Source organism: Pelecanus crispus, chromosome 18 (assembly GCF_030463565.1).
Source record: "Pelecanus crispus isolate bPelCri1 chromosome 18, bPelCri1.pri, whole genome shotgun sequence".
In the NCBI taxonomy this organism is placed as follows: Eukaryota; Metazoa; Chordata; class Aves; order Pelecaniformes; family Pelecanidae; genus Pelecanus; species Pelecanus crispus.
In genome coordinates, this window is record NC_134660.1 from 1,282,753 (window position 1) to 1,299,403 (window position 16,651).

At 46.8% G+C, this 16,651-nt stretch overlaps 1 protein-coding gene across 1 annotated transcript in view; it reads left to right on the forward strand.

The window, feature by feature from the left end:
- The first annotated feature begins 10,807 nt into the window (after positions 1-10,807).
- Positions 10,808-16,651, forward strand: part of SKAP1 (src kinase associated phosphoprotein 1) — a 159,585-nt gene continuing 153,741 nt past the window's right edge. Inside the window, exon 1 of the mRNA XM_075722878.1 lies at positions 10,808-10,841. Coding sequence (XP_075578993.1) covers positions 10,808-10,841 — 34 coding nt within the window. The remainder of the gene's footprint in view (positions 10,842-16,651) is intronic.

Below are 16,651 nucleotides of genomic sequence, written 5' to 3' on the forward strand. Positions count from 1 at the left end.
AGATCAGCTTGCTCTGGGTTGGATATCTGACCTTTGTAAGGCTTTGATTTGAAATCGTAAACCCTTGTAATCCTGGTGGATTACATCTCCATACCCTTTAATATGTGCATCCCCCAAAGCCATGCAAATGCAGAGTGAGAGAGAATGGGGCAGCACAGCAGCACCACAGACATCCCTACCGATGAAGGGTACTTCTCCACTGCCCTCTCTTTCACCTTGAATAATCTCCATTTGCTCTGGGGTAGAAGCGGAGAAACAGGGAGCGGAGGTTAAAAGTAGGGGGTTGCAGAAGTTTAGAGAAGTGCAATACAAAGTAGCAGATAATTACATCAGAGGAGATAAGAGAAAAGTAGAGAAGGAAAAGAGATTTTCAGACTTAGTGGGATAATCAGGCACTTAGCTGGCTAAAGATCTGCAGTGGGAATGACCACTCCCAAAGGCACACACCATCGTTTATACTAATCAGTGACTCAAAAGAAAGGCCAAACTTTTCACACAAGTTACCACCGTCCCTTTGCAAGCTGAAACAGAGGCAGCAGCGAGGCAGTGTTACTGCCTGCCTGGATCTGTTTGGAAGTGATAAGGGGATGAAAGAGAGGAAGCCCGGCTGTGAGAGTGATGAAGCCGTATTTAGGACCCCCAGGTTTGATTCCAAGCTACTCTACAGACTTCGACCAAATCACTGGTGTAGGCTGGATCCAGACAATGAGTTGTAACATTTACCGAGGTTGTCCCACTGCAGTAGAGGCTGATGCTTCTCTGGTCTGGTTGCTATACTCTGCCCTGGGGAACTTGGTTAACGTTCCTGAGATCTGCTGTGTAATTTCACCCATGAACATTCAGCAGGAAGCAGGTCAGGTCTGCAGGACTGCCAGGTGCTTCCTCATGGCTGGAACCATAGCTCGGCATGGGTGTTTATCAGAGTAGGGAATGGTAAGAGCCGTGGGGAGGAATGTCAGAAATGTGCTCCTTCCCTGGCAACGCAGGAGACCATCCACATTTGAGGTGGCAGCAAGCTCTGAGCAGTTTGCTGGTGATCCAGTTCAAGATCTGGGCTGTTGTCTGAGAAGCCCCGTTCAATGCTCACCCACAGAGTGCTTGTGCTGTGCTTGCAGAGCATCCAGGGAGCCTGTCCTTGCAGTTTCCATATGCAGTCAGGCATGGACGGCCTCTACAGCCAGTGGAAGAAATGAGCAGCTCCGGAGGATAGTTCAGAGTACAGGTGGAGTGAGGCTGTGGAAGTGCCACCCTCTGTTTCTCCATAGCCTACAGACGGGGCCCGGTGTGACACAGCTCCTAGTGCAGATGCCGTCTGCCTTTTCCTGAAGTGGGAAGCACTAATTAGGGAAACCGGGCTGTTTTCTTTTTAAAGTACCATTTCCGCTGTTTTCAATTAGACAATTCATAAGCTTGGAGTTAACCACGTAGTTAAGTGCTTCACTGGAAGAAGGCCAGAGCGCCCAGCACTTTGCAGAGTTGCACCCTTGGAGGATACGCGTTGCAGTAGGAGTTGCTAGAAGAGGACTCTGGTTGTAAACTTTAAAATGAATTGAGCTAGTGGGAAGGGCACTGGGTTGAAACTCAGAGGACATGGGCTCTGCTCCTCATTGTTTCACTGGCTTGAAGTGTCGTACAGGCAAGACACTTCCTTCAGCCTCAGTTTCCTCCTTCATGGGAATTGGGATAGGGATTGCATATTTGCCCTCAAAATGTTCTGAAATCTGCTCATGAAGAGTGTAAGAGCTAGGCATTAGTGCTGTTAGTTAAAACGTGTCTCTAGGGTTTCACCTTGAGGGCAGCTCTGCGATGTTTTAATTTGTCCCTTACATAAGAGTGTTTAAAGCATCTGGCAGAAGGGGGCAACATAACAACAGCTGCACAAATGTTTGGGGTATTTTTCAAGGCGAATTATTTTGCATCTGCAAGTTTTATCCTTTAGTTTCATAATGAATGAACTGTAGTAACACTTTGCATTTATAAACGGCAGCATCATTCATTGGAAGATCTCAAAGCAGTTTACAAACATTCATTGATTGCTTGACAAGCATGAAACGTAAGGGTAACTGTTTTACAAAATGACAGGAATGAAACAATAAGCTCTTGAATTTAGGGAATAGTTCTGCCTTCCAGTTCTTTTAGCAGATAAGATCGCCGACTAACGGTAGTCATTTTTGTGTTTAATTAATAATGTAATGCATCCAATATCCAAGCTCGCAGATAATGGGCTTGTAATACAGCCTAACATGCCTCCCATATCATTAAGTTTAACTGTCACACTAAATACCAGATTGTCATGCAGCCTTGTCAGTTTTTCTTTCTTTCTTTCTCATGAGTATGGAACAAGAGCAGCTGTGGGGAAGGAGAAGCTGAAGAGCTGAGATGATGCAGTGTGGCAGTAAAAAACCCTTGAGGGACAAAAATCATGGCTTATTCACCATCACAGCTTTGAAGGAACGGCGAGGCAGCGAACACTTGCAGCCAGCCCCTGGTGTTGCGTCCATCACATTGCAGGGCTGCTTCCAGGACTGCCTGGATTTCTTTTTGCTATTTTTTAAATGCAAAAAAAAATGAGGTTGTTTTGGGTTTTGTTTTTTTTTTTTTTCCCCCCCCAAGAAAAGTGTTTGTTTTCTAAAGACTTTTTTTTCTTCTTCAACAATGAAATACCCTCAATCACCTGGAATGGAATGTGTTTCAGCTTGCAAATATTATTACATAACGTATTACATTGGCCATAATCCCAGTACTCCATGCAATCATTCACATGGGCCCTGCGCTCCCCTTTCCACCCCTCGGCTGTTTCTCCCGGGACGTGCCGTGGCTCCTGAGGACATACTCTCTTTGCCAAGACAGGTTGAGCACCACAGGGAAGGCAGCCTGACTAAGGATCCTGTTCATAGAGCCTGAAACACCCAAATTCCTGCTTCCATGCAGCAGAGCAACCATAGTCCCCAGGCAAAATACCTCAGATGAATATTTTGGTCTTAAGTCAAACTAGTTTGATTTTTAAATTTCTATCAAAATAATCAGTTTCTTCAGGAAATTATTTTTTACCAAATCTATTGCTGTGCTGCTTGCAGTGCTGCGCTTCCATTCCCCAGGCCTCTGGCTCTCATTTTTCTTCATGAAGATTTATAGTAATTTCTCCCATATCACTGATTTCTTCATAAGAGAAAAGATCACTTCAGGGACCTACCTCTGTCTCCAGCTACCCTGTTTAACACCTCCAAATATTCCTATTTATGAACTAACATCTGGGTCAGTCTACATAGCATAGTTTGAAAGCCATTAAGACAGATGCCTGCATTTCATTAAGCAAGATTTGATAAGGTGGGTAGGGTTACAGGGCAAGATTACTATGGGAATTCAGTGAGTTTAAACCTTCACTCCAGTTAATAAAATCAAACAATACATCATAAAAGTGTCTGGAAATTGGCTCAATAATTGAAATAGAACTGTGTGATGGATGGAGATTTATGGATGTTAATGCAGAAGCAGGGCTACATTAGAACATCATATCTGAGTCTCTTCTGAATCCAGACCCTCGAGCCCAAATCTGTCTTTTGTGCTGTATTTAGATTCTTTTCCAGAATGAAGAAAACCTCACAGATTGGCTGGTCCAGTTTTCATCTGAAATGTCACTGAACTGTCCATGAAATCTCAGGACCATCAAGTGTAATGATGTGATTGATGTTTACACAGATCTCTCTGAACTGGCTTTAAACTCAGCTGTGGCAGCCTGGATCTCAGTGCAGGTGAGCCAGCCATGTAACGCTAGTTTGGCAGACTGTACCAAAGCCAAGACTATGTTGCTGTCTGTGTTCCTGTTCACAGGTGTCTGACACACGCTGCCATCACCACCTTCCACAACAGTGTAGACATACTGTGTTATAATTATACCAAATAATAAAATCAAGGTTAAATTTAGCCATTAGCCACCCAACGTTTTTTCATGTCTCACCTTCATCCTGAACTGAAATATTCAAGGAGCTCTTGTGTCACGTCCGTTGTGTCCACCAAGGCTCTTCTCCAGGACTGATCTCTCTTTTCCTCAATCCACTGCTTCTCAGATCACGCGGACTTTTGTCCTAAACCTTTGTTCTCTCTCAGGAGCAGAGAGGGATCTCTCCTTCCTCTAGAGAACTATGGATCCTCCCTCAACTCCGTCCTTCTCCCTCAGCCTTGATGGCAGCCCTTGGTCCGAGCTGTTTATAGGAAGTGTCCCCTCTGCAGCCTTAATGAAGTGTGTGGCAGTCCTCCTCATTAAGACTCAGTGTTGTCAATAAAAGAGTCATTAAAGTAGTTTGATGAGGATTGGGAGAAAGAGAAGAGGTGCTACAACACATCTACAGGGCAGAGGGCAGCTCCATCACACATTGTAACCAAACAGCAAGGGATCAATATCACCTTTGCATTAAACTGAAGCCCATCCGTCAGCCTGAGGAACAGCAGCCTCCACAGGAGCTCAGCTCACTGCTCGTTTCTGGCTCCCTATCTTTCTAATCCTTCCCTTTACAGAGTGTCCTTCCCTTCCTGATGCTGGCCAGCTTTTGCCAAAGGCCATAGAAATGCTGTCTCAGAGCTGTGTCCTGCTTAAAATTCCAGTGGTGTTATCCATTCCCCACACCTAGCTTCAGGATCACAAGTTTTCTGAGAACATGCTCTTGGGAGGTGCCTCCTCCATGCCATCACCTCGCAGCCCACCTCCACCCCCTGATCACTGTGGGTACTCCCAGAGACCCCCTTGCCACATGCCACCTCCGCAGGGAGATGTAGGAGTGGATGGACCAGTGGAGTCCATTCACCCTGACGGTGAGAGCATGTTTGCGCTGTATGAAAAAGAAACGAGTGCCCAGCCTTCACTGGTTCATGTCCATAGGATTACAGCGAGGGACCATGAGGTGAGCATAGATGAATCTGGACACTGCACTTGAACCTGAGCCTGACATATGGTCGTGTTGCACAGGAAGAAGGAAGCAGGGGAGGAAAGCTGAGCCTCTCCGCTCCTGGGTTAAGACTTGGAGCTTCCTTCCCCCCTCTCAGCTAACAACTGCTCCGGCTCTGCCCTTCCATTTCTGGGGTGCTGTGCACAAAGCGCTGCTGCTGACAGTGGCAGGGTGGACCTTGATAACCTGGACGCCAGCCCAGGCACCAATGCTCTTGTTTATTTTCCGAGGGTCTTCTCTTGAGATACTTCATCTATACTTCTATACTTCATCTTGACCGGTCAGACTATAAACGCTTTCAGGGGTTTATGTGTGCTAGTGGAACATTTCAGTGGGGTCCTGCTGTAACTAATGCGTTGGTGTGATGAAAAACAGTTACTATACATTCACAGATCCTCTAATAAATACATCTCAACGCACCTGCTTGCTTCCGAGAAGCCTTCACAGCAGAGAAAATGCAGCATGTCTAGAAGGTAAATGAATCCAGAGTCTGGCAGTCTGAGCCAGGAGCAAGGTCCAGTCATTTAGTTTTGCTTTGGGACCAGATCTGTTTACCATAACTCAGAGCTGCTGACATATTTTTGTTTCTCTTTGGCTTCAGAAACTGATGAACAGTAACCTTCAAGCCCTTGTGAAGCAGAGGTGCAGAATCGAATTATGAAGACAACCGAAGACCACTTAGCTTTAAAAAATGAAAGAGGCTTTATGAAGATTGTAACCAACCTTTAACTGACTGACTTAGTCACACGAAAAGATACACGAGCTGTTGGACAATGAAAATGACATAAGCATGTAAACTCTGGGATTACAGCAGAGCATTAGCATGGCATAGCTGATTAGTAAACCAGGAGACATTATTCAAGCAGTCAGGTGCATTACCAGATTGGAAAGTTGCCTTTTTTCTGAGTTGTTGGTCACTGTCAGAGGGAGCAAATGACACCCAGCGGCCCAACAATTTGCCCTGGAATGGCAGGAGCTGTGATACAGAAATGGATGGACTAGCATCTGCTCTGAAAAAGCGAGAATTAGAGTCTGCTCTGAATTGGCAGGAGCTACAGTACCGGGAAGAGAGGACAAAAGGGCAAGTCGGTGCACTATCCAGGGATATTGAGCAAGATGAATAAAAGGGCTGGAAATGCACTTTCAGTGCTGCAGCACCAGACTAGGTGAACAAATAACCTGATCCAGTTTAATGAAGCCTGTGATCCTCCACCTCCTTTGTGGAATGGGTGTCCCAGGGTCAGCGTGTGCCTGCACGAGCATGCACACATCCTTATCTTATCTAATTACTAGAAGTTTCAGATTAATTTCAGTGCAGCTGCTTGAAAGGGCTGTTATCAGCCAGGGCTTTGTGGTTTAACCTTGTTACCCTTTTGTTGTTAACCTTTCCGAATGGCAGCGAGGGGAAGGCTGAGATCCTGATGCGCTGGAGGAGCAGGGAGGGGGCAGACGGGAACCGGCGAGTCTGCACCCCCCCGGTTTTGTGCCTTCAGCTCCACTTCAGGCGGCGTGACAGGACAGCCGGCTGCTTACCTCCGCTGACAGGCACTGGTACCCAGCCACACAGAACAGCCCGTAACAGGGACACGTCTCCTGCCAACCTCTCTAGATCCTTTGATATTTCCGACAGCGCAGTAAAGGACCCTGGCTCTCACATTTTACCTTGCATCGCTCAGCTCCTCTAAGGCTGCCCTGCTTTGTTTCCATAGCTACACCCAATCGCATCTGGCTTCCTGTGAAATTGGATTTCAAAGCAAGACAAGCCTTCAAAGGAATTTGTCCATTTAACAGAATATCATTAGGAGAGAGCCTGTCTGCTGAACTTGGGACCTAAAATGATTAAGGTGGGGCTTTTATCATGTAGGGAGGCAGCTTTACATCTAGAGCCCATAAAGCTTGATGCTACATAACAACGATGCAGTGGAAGTTGCCAGTCACTGCCAGACTCCCCCATCTCCTTCCCAGCTGACCACTAAACGGAATTTGTAACCTATTCACACATTCAAAAATGAAAGTGGCAAGGAAAAAGGCAAGAAAAAAAAAGTCATTTGCCTGAGAATCAGTCTGCCTCATTCTATCTGCAGCTGCGTAAGGTTGAGTGGAAGGCTTGGCTTGGTGCTAAGGCTTTGGGTAATAGCACCTATATCTCCATGGCAGCTGAGGCTCTCTGCCTCAGTATTCCTCAGTAAAACGGATTTAATAATAACAACAGCTGCTGCACGGTCAACCTGGTCTTTACAAAATCTTCCTGCAGGGCCTGAGGGGAACATTCTGGGTGCTGGGTCCTGTCTCCAGCTGCCAGGACCGTGGGATGGATGTGTGGTCCAAGAGCAGCCAGGGTGCAACGGTGCCAGCCTCCACACATGATGTTATTTTCAGTCCTCTATGATAACCTTAAGATCTGCAGCAAAGACCAAAAGTCACAACGACAATACATCTCAGAGGTTGAGCAGAAAAGGTCTAGAGCTTGACTGGTGCTATAAACACTGCAACAGCAGGAAACCTGATGGGTGAAATCCCCATGTGCTCTTAAGCAGTGATCACACCCAAGGCAGCAAAGGAAGGGAAAACCACACAAAACACCTGCAAAACAAGTCACTGCTAGTTTGACACAAGGAAAAATATCTTCCAGACCCTAAATATGATAAATCGGTTTAACTCGTGGGCACGACTCACTGACCAGGTATCTTCTAGTTCACCCTTTACAACACTGTGCTTTCAGACTATTATGTGAGCTGCAGAAATGCAGAGAACGTGTGAGGTGACCCTTTTCTTTGCAGTTGCATGAACATTTCTTCCTCTGAGATTTGCATTGATCAGGTTTCATTGATCTTGCTGGCATATCTGAAGGCAGTTTCTTCCATCTAAGGAACCTTGTTCGTTCCTTTATAAACTCATTTTTAAAGTTAGTCAGTCTCAGCAAGCAGCTGCTTTTTATTTGTAGTCTGTAATGAACTGACTAGGATTTCTACACAGAAGTGTTTAAATATTTATCCCTAAACACCTCTAGGTGAGAACACATATACAGATCCATCTACCGTTCGCATCCACCTACACGCGCTCCCGTTTCTTGCATACAATCAAAACCACTCAAATGTGTCAGGAGCCGTAGGCAGCTAACAGAGATGCACGTTTTGCTCCCATAGGAGACTCTCAATTTTCTAAATCCTGACTCATGAAACCATACCTGACTAGGAGATGTAATGAGGAAGACTACTGTGATGTATATCCTTTCTAGCAAGGCAATCTCCTGTGTGAGGCCCTCTGAACTGCGGCGACATTTCCTGTGCTTTAAGACCTCTGCACCCGCTGAAGAGCAATTTCTTGTACATGTTGTGCTAAAATCAAGAATATGCTGCAGCAGTGTTGTCAGTGTGGGCGAGCCCGCGCAGCGGCGCACAAGGTAAAGGGGGAAAGACAGAAACTGAGTGAACTTGCTCGGAGTAGGAAACCTGTAAGGTCTGGATTGGTAATGCCAGACGTGAAGTCTGTCTCCAGGTTGTTCTGAAATTACGTGTACGTGCAGAGCACAGCCAAGTGACAAATCAGAGGTGGTGGTGTGTTTCTTTTCCCGGATCCGGAGAGCAATTGAACCTCCCTAAGCAGGAGAGAAAACACACTGTCTTCTCTTCTTTGTGACTAAACTCCAAATGGCAGCTGCCATTTCAGCATTACCACCCAGAGAGACTACACAGAAACCAGTGCAATGCTACTTCTCTGGTAAATCAGCTGCATACGCTGAACATGTTCATGGTCACGGTGTCTTCACTTCTCCTTTAAAGCCATCCCTTCTTGACAAGTGTTATTTATATGCGAGTTATTGAGGTGTTGTCCCCATGCATAAAAGTGCATGTTTCAACCAAAAAGTCCCAGAAGAACTTTGCAGCTGCTTGGGGAGGGTTTCCCCTTTCACTCCACTGTCTACAGCAGAGACGATGCACTAGAATTGCAGGCACACACCCAAAACCAAAAAACACAAAGCACTGTCCTTCATCTTATACCTGTTCTTTATCTGATTTGTACCAATCAGGTAAAACCATCACAGAGTCTTTTCCCTTGTTTCACCCACGCGTCTCAGAAAGTGGGTCACAAAGCATGTTAGCAGCTGATAGCACATGGAGGAGCACCTCTCATGTATTTCCACCATTCTCCCCTCTGAGCCTTTGCCAGTGTCGCTCTTATATCACATATGTGAGATAAGCCTGAAACACACAGATTGCCTTGACTGAACCAAGCAAGAAGCTTGGGGCAAATCTGGAATCTGCTCCAGGTTTCCTGTATCCAAGGCCCGCTGCCAAACAACTAAACCTTTATTCTGACCAGGTGATGCATCCAGAGAGCCGTAAGAATGTGAATCTGCAATTATTTGGAACTATGCTCAGCCTCACGACATGGCATTGTCCCACTGCAGCCAGTGGGACTGTAGTGAAGTGTTTGTGTATCTCAGCCTTTGCAGGCTGGGATCCCAATGCATACTTCTTTTTTTTCTTTTCCCCTACAGATTTTGTTTTGCCAGCTTGTGGTAGTTGCTGCGGCAGGCTGGCTGGCCCGGAGCAGGAGGACAGCCAAGCAGCAAGAGAAGCAGTTTTAGGGGGTCTCCTTGGAGAGTTGGGAGTGGCCCTGCCTCATCGCGTTATGGTACAGCTCAGCACGCAGCCCCGGCTCTCCCCTGTCAGGAGCTGTGTTGTGCCCCTGCTGAAAGCAGCAAGCACTAACTTTTGTGAAGCTCTGTTGTTTTGTATTTTGCGGCCAGCGCAGCTGGATTACATCCTTTTTTGCCATCTCCGACATTTGCTATGTTGGGAAAATATAATTAAAGATCACGTGCCAGGTCTAAAATACCAGAAAAGTTAAAGTGGCAAGCATGTTCAGAATAGCCTTTTCTATGTGCTGTAATAATAAATATTTGTTTGATACCAGGATATTGCAAAGTAAGGACTGGATCCTGTACACTTAACCTATGGGTAAATCTTAAACTGGTCTTTGGAATCATTGATGAGCTTAAGATAAAGAAGACTGTCTTTGGATTTGTCAATATTGAGCCTAAAATTTGGGAATGCAAGAATGAAAAATAATAGCGGTATCCTCATAGTCAGCTTGTGCTAATTCATTTATATAGGAGAGGAGCACATGCAGGGCTGTGGGTTAATCTAATGCAATGCCATTTTTGTTTTGTAGAGTGCAGTTTGCATTTATTGCCTGTCATAAAGCAAGTTAAAGTGCGCAACCCTGTTATTTCTCTGGGCAAGACATAGAAATATGAATGGCTATTACAACCTAGCCCCCTTCCTACGCAGGATGCAGGAAGAGGGGAAGTTTTATGGCAGAACAGCCGAGTACCATTCTCTTCCCCTGTGCATTAGAGCAGGGAGCCTGCCTTTGCCTGGCACAGCTCCAATCCCCAACTCCTGTTGTGCTAGCAGCAGGCTCGGGAGGTTTCAATTGATGGCCACACATCGCAGAGCTCATGGCTGGGCTCTCCCCAGAGGTGCACTGAGTTGGGGGGTAACAAAGGGGACGGCTCCTAACCCCACCCCATTAAAATGCCCATGCAGGAGCCCAGGTTCAGCTGTGCTCTTGCTGGGGTGGGGTCAGGTGCTTTTGCAGCTTGCTGGCTGGAGCTCTGGCTCTCGGGAGCGTGGAGGTGCTCAGCACCCCGGGGAGCCGGGTACCCCGGCTGCCTGCAAGGAGCTAGGCTGAGCTGGCGGGGGCTGTAAGAGGAGGAGGCATCTGAGTGGAGCCCAGCCGTTCCTCCTACCTTTTTTGGGGTGTCCCCGCCCTCCCTGTTTCCTTCGTTCCTGCCCCTGAGGGACAGGAGCAGTAGTAGCAGGTTTGACTCTTGTGGAAAGGAGGTGGCAGGTATCATGATCCCAGAGGAGATTCAGAGGCTTCTGGAAGGTAACCATGAATTCCTCCTTGCTGCTCTTCTGCTTTGTGGGGGAAATCTGCTGTGGTTGCAGAAAAAGAAGCTGAAAAGCTTTTTGTGCCTTGCTGTGCTGAGCCGGAGAGAGGAGTGGAAGGACTGCGGGAGCTACTTCTTCTCTAAGGCTGATGGTTTCAGGGTCCTCTGGTTACGTACGCCTTCCCTGGCTCTAAACCCAGCGAGAGCGTAGGGGATGTGGCTGCCTGCCCTGGTGGTTTTGGGGCTGTCCTCATGTTGCTTAGGAGCTGGCAGGTGGGTCCCTGCCTGTGTTAGGGGTGGGGAAGCTCTGGTGGCCCCAGACTCCGTGTAAGGGGGAGAGAGTGTATGCAAGATTAAGGGCTGTCCTGTGGCATGGCCAAAAGATGTCCCCGCTGGGTGCTTTTGGTTAAGGTACTGAGTGGCTCCACTGGTGAGCATCGCTAGGGTGAGACAGGGGAGCGGGTACAAAGGGTAAAAGAAGCTTGTGGGCTGCAGTGAGCCCTCTCAGCAGGCTTTTGTTGTGGCTGCCATAGCGGCATCTCTTGGCTTTAGATGTTGTGCAAGTGTTGTGTGGTGTGCTGGGGATGCAGCGAGCAAGCCCGCTCGGTGGGGGTGCATCCTCAGGAAAGCTTCAACCCTACTGAAAATGGGGATACAGCTGAGAGCAGTGCTGGCATCAAGCCCCACTTCAGCTGGATAATTTGAATGTGACCTCCCGAGGTCTCAGCATCTGTATGGATGAGCTGTGCTGAGAGCTGGCAGCGTTTACATCTGTGCATGTAAGATGGCAGGTGGGAGGCTTTTGAAGCTGTTTTTCCTGGATTTTGTCACAAACTTGAACTGCTACACCTCTACTCGTGGAGGTGGTGGGTCAGCCAAGCAGAAACCATGCTAAACTCTTCTTTCAAAATATGCTTCACGGACATAGGCAAGTTCTGTATGGACCTTTGCAACCATTGCTGACCCCACGGTGTGACAAGCAAAGGCTTGGTGGGAGAAGTGCTGTGTAGAGGTGACCATGTTACAACCGCCCCGTAAATAAAAGCTCGGCAGCAGCGTTGCGGGCTGGAGCCACGGTGTTAGCCCATTGCTGAACGCCACGTGCGTGTGCTACCGACACATCCTGCCATCGCTGCCGCGGGTGGGTGGTGGGGAAGGAGTCGTTAGCATCTTGCTGCTCGCAGCTCGGAGCGGTTGCGTTTGGGGCTGGCCCCGGCTGCTGCAAGGCTTTGACCTTTTGTTTCCTGTTGTGATGGCTCCTGGCAGCACGGAGCACTCGCCCCTTCCCCTCGGAGATGCGGGATAACTTCCAGTCCTGGGATCTGTCTGAGAGAGAGAGTGTGTGCAGCCTCCAAGCCCGTCAAAGCTCTCTTCCAAATGCTTTGTGTCTTCCCCCAGATGTAGGTGTAAATTTTCTTCTCTGTTTTTTAATCATGGGGGCCTCAGTGAAGTTCACCCTTTCACGTTTTTGATGTGCAGCACTTTATTGTTCAGTGCTGACACTTTTGTAAACAACTCATTTCTGCACCTGCCACCTTCCTTTAACTTAGATTATTTTCTTGTTAGCTGACTGTTTTTAATTGAAGGCTTCAGATCTCCTTCTAAAGCACAGCCTTTGTTTGCTGACAGGTATAGCAGGCTATGAATGGAGATTAATTGCATGTCACATACCTCTGTATCAAACTTGCTGTGTCTTAACAATCTATACGGTCTTGAGGCCTTCCAGTGGCTTAGGAGGTTTCCAGCTACGCAGGCTGGAAAGGAAGGTGCTTAAGCTATTACAGTGTTTGCAAAATGTGTTACCATAGGAATCCTTGGTTTTAAAATAAAAATTACGAATAGAGGAGGAAACATGTACTGATGTACAGGCAATAACATCTGCTTCCTTACATTAAAGTTTGGCCCATAGTGTGGAGTGTTTATGTGATGCACAAAAGCAGGTAGTCACGGCTTGCTGCTAACAGTTGTGTTCTTATCGTGTAAAACATCTCTGAGGTTGCAGTGGTTGAAAGCCAAGACAATATGGCTATTCTCTCTGCGCTGCAATCCTGCAATGCATGCGAATGCTTGTTATTTTCTGTTTATGAGTAGATGTGGTTGCAGCAATTGTATTAAGTTCCACCTTGCAAATAAGCAATCCAAGTTCTCATTAACACTGTTGTCAGTTAATTGCACAGGGCTTCACTTTTGGCTCAGTCAGGTCCCTTTTAAAACTACTTTTGCTTAAGGGTATTTCATGTTTGTTTAGCACAAATTTCTTCTGAAGGCTGAAACAGTGGTTCTAAAAAATGTGATACATCTCTGACAAAACCAGGGCTTCTGTTTGTTTGCAGAGGCAAAGACAGTCTGATTATCTTCCCTTTGCCTGCCTTGCTTGATCCTCTTCACTTCCGACGGTAGGGCTGGAAAGCCATTTTCTCGCTGGAGTTTGGGCAAGAGGAGAGGGGCAGAGCAGGTGCTGTGCTGGGAGGCTGCGACTGCACCTGCACAGCCTAACAAAGCTGGAGGCTGCTAATTGCAAGGCAAGCAGGCTCAACGCTGTTTTAAAAATAAACAGTAAAATGCTCTGTTTTGTGAGGGCTAATAAGCCACAGTCAGCATTGATGTAGCATCATGAGTAGCTCTGGAATTTAAATATCGGGGAATTTGGGGTTGAGACTTGGAAGCTGTTCTCAGTTCCCCTCTTGTCCCCTGCATAGGGGACAGTGTCCCATTCAGTCCACGCCAGGAGGACGGATGAAGATTGCTTCAGGTCTCAAGTTTGGTTTTTTTCTGACTCAGCCCCACAAGAGCAGGAAGGCTCCTCTGAAAAATGTGGTTTCACAATTAAACCATCCTTTCTTGAGCTTGCAGAAAAGTCAAGAAACACTGTGTGTGATAGTTCAGTTTTTATTTTGACAAGTGGGATGGGATGAAACCACTAGCCTTCCAAAGCCCTTGCTGTCTTGGGATGCATCTTGGAAATATTAATGCAGTCTCACGGAAGCTCAAGGTGTCTGCACTCTCTGTGCTCTCTGTGTTGATGGGTGTTCTAAGCTTTTTTAAACTAATTTTTCCCAGCCAGCTGGGGTGATAAACTGCAGGAGGGATTGTGTTGGAGCAGACTGGTTGGCTCAGCATTATCTCGCATGGCTAAAACATTGTGATTCTGTGGGACTAGTCCCTCTGTGCATGGAGTGCAGGATTTCTGTCAGCAGCCTTCTGATGGCAGAGGAGTAGAAAAGAGGAAAAAAAAAAAAGTAAATGCGTGTATGTGCATGGAGAGAATACACATGGCATCTTAATACCTTTCAGCTCTGGTCATTGAGTGCTGATTAACTCCTAGAATTTAGTGCTGCCATTAAAAGGTTATTTACTACCTGGACTTCAGTGGTTGTGACATAATTCTTATGATGCTGTGCATCTCCTGCAGGATTAAAGTGGATAACTGCAATTGCCTCCAGAAACTCCCCTGAAACACTTGATGAAATCTCAACTATTTTTTTTCCACTCTTACCTTTTTAGCTGCAGGAAATGAAAAGGAGAGTCCTGTAAACTTTCAGAGTGGATCACAGAGAGCAATCTATAAACATCAAGAATATAATGTTACCGACAAGCAGTAAAACTAACATTAGGGTGATTTACTCTAGAGCTGCTTACATATTGCTCTTCCTGATCCACTTTGAGAGTTTATGGTTAGGCTTTCTTTTTCATTTCCTGGTGCTATAAACATAGTGGCTGGCTCTGAAAGGGGCTCTGCCTGTTTTGCAGAAGTGACCCTAGTTCTACTATAACTTATCCAGCAGCTGATCTGTGCTGACATCCCAGTAAGTAAATACCGTATTAGAGCTAATCGCATACTCATGGAGCTAATCTGCGCTTAAAAATGACAGAGGGATGCAGCTGATATTTGCCCAAGTTCTGGGAGCAGTTTGTTTTTCTTGCTTGTTCTCCTTCGCTGTGGAAATGCAGCCTGTATGTAGTTTCTCTTGCTGACCCATTTCTACTGTGCTGGTTTTATGCTGGTTTGTGTATAATAAATTGTCCCTTTAGCCTCATCTGTTCTTAAGCAGTAAGCTCCTAAGAGCAAGATACGTCCTTCGTGCTTAGATATATGTACTTGGGTACTTTCTATGTAATTTGTAAGTGGTGTAAGCCTCAGCATTGTTAGGCTTGTCGTAAGCTGGTACTGTATTTTAGATGTACAGCTAAAACTGCATAGAGATATACTGAAAATGAAACTGAGCCTAAGGATTACAGGATTGGCCTGGGATTTAAAAAGCTTCACTCAGCTGCTCTGGCAAAGCCTTTGTGTTCCCAGGCAGGCCATCTCGGGCTAAATTACCAGCAGTGAACTTGATATCAATAGGCATTCTGGCCTGACACCTCTGTGTTCCTGGAGCCCCCAAAACCGCGGCTGAATGTAGGTGTGGGTTTGAGAGCGATGCGGTGAATTAGCATTGGTGCCCATCTGCTGAGACGTGGGAACGGAGCATCCCCGCATCCCAGGGGCTGGGCTAGGATGCTTTGATATCTCGGCGCTCTATTCAGGCTTTAAGCTCTGGTTCTCGGCTCTGAAGTGGTGGCTGCAGGTATGAGGCAGACCTGGTTCTGGTGGGCTGGGAGTCCTCCTGGTAGGAGGGAAGGCAGGGAGACAGGGGAGGGAGCTAGCGAGGACCTGGAGGAGCCTGCATTTGGCTGAAATGTGCTGATTAGCGAGTGCTCCCATGGAAACTGGTGCTTTCAGCTGAATAAATCCAGAAAGGAGACCTGGACTGTTATGGAGGCATGTTTTGGTCCGGATTCACTCCTCCCTTCGAGGCTGCGGTGGTCAGAGTTGGGTCTCCCTGGTCCTGCCCCTCTGTCACTCTGAAGAGGAGGTGGGAAGAGGGCCCTGTTCCTGGGGGATGCCCAAGCATCAGCCCTGTTCCCCTCCATGTCCTTACGCTGTTCGCTTTAAAGAGCTCCCCCCAAGCTCTAAGCCTTTCTTGAGTATGTCATGAGCAGGCAACAAAGAGATGAGGGCTCATGATTTTAACAGAAGAAGGTATTAATTTCTCTTGTGGCGTTTTGATCTTGAGATGTGCTTGCAGGTGGAGGAGCTGTTTTTAAGGAGCTGTGCAGCTGGGGTGTGCTAAACAGTGCTGGCTGTTGTACCAGCAGCTGAAGCATAAGGAGCTGAAAGTCTTGTGACCAGGATATTAAACTGACATTAGTGGCACAGTATGGGGCGTGAGTTGAAGGTTGGAGAGGCCTGTGGATGTACACCACCATCGCTTTGAAGCCAATCTTTTCTCTGCTAGGGGAAACTAGCAGTAATGCTGCTGAAGTACAAAATGATATTCTCCTATACAGGGCAGGTGTGATTGGAACTGTTTTGTTTTCCATGAGATTTTTTTGAGGTTTCTGGAAGGAACATAAATATTTATGCAAATAGAAGACACTTAATTCTTTTATCTTCCAGTTCAGGTTAAATTTCTGCATATAGATGTGATTTCCAGGTGAGAGAATACTGTATTTACTTTTGTCCAGCTGTTCTGTTGAGCAAGCACAGGGTGTAGGATTTTGGCGATAACCTTGCGGGAGAACCCGTGTTGTGACAAGTGCAGGTAGTGCACAACCAGCCTGTTGTTCGGTGCTTGTCCTTTACAGAGATCATCCTTGTGGAAACCACAGGGTAGGGTTTCCATGAACTGCCCATGGATATCTTGCACTGGTGCTTTAACAGCGCTCCTCTGAATGGGATAACCACTTCTGTGTCCTTGCATAATGCCAGAAGCCTTTCACAGCAGCAGATTTTTAGGGTTTGGGGCAGCAAAGAGGCAGG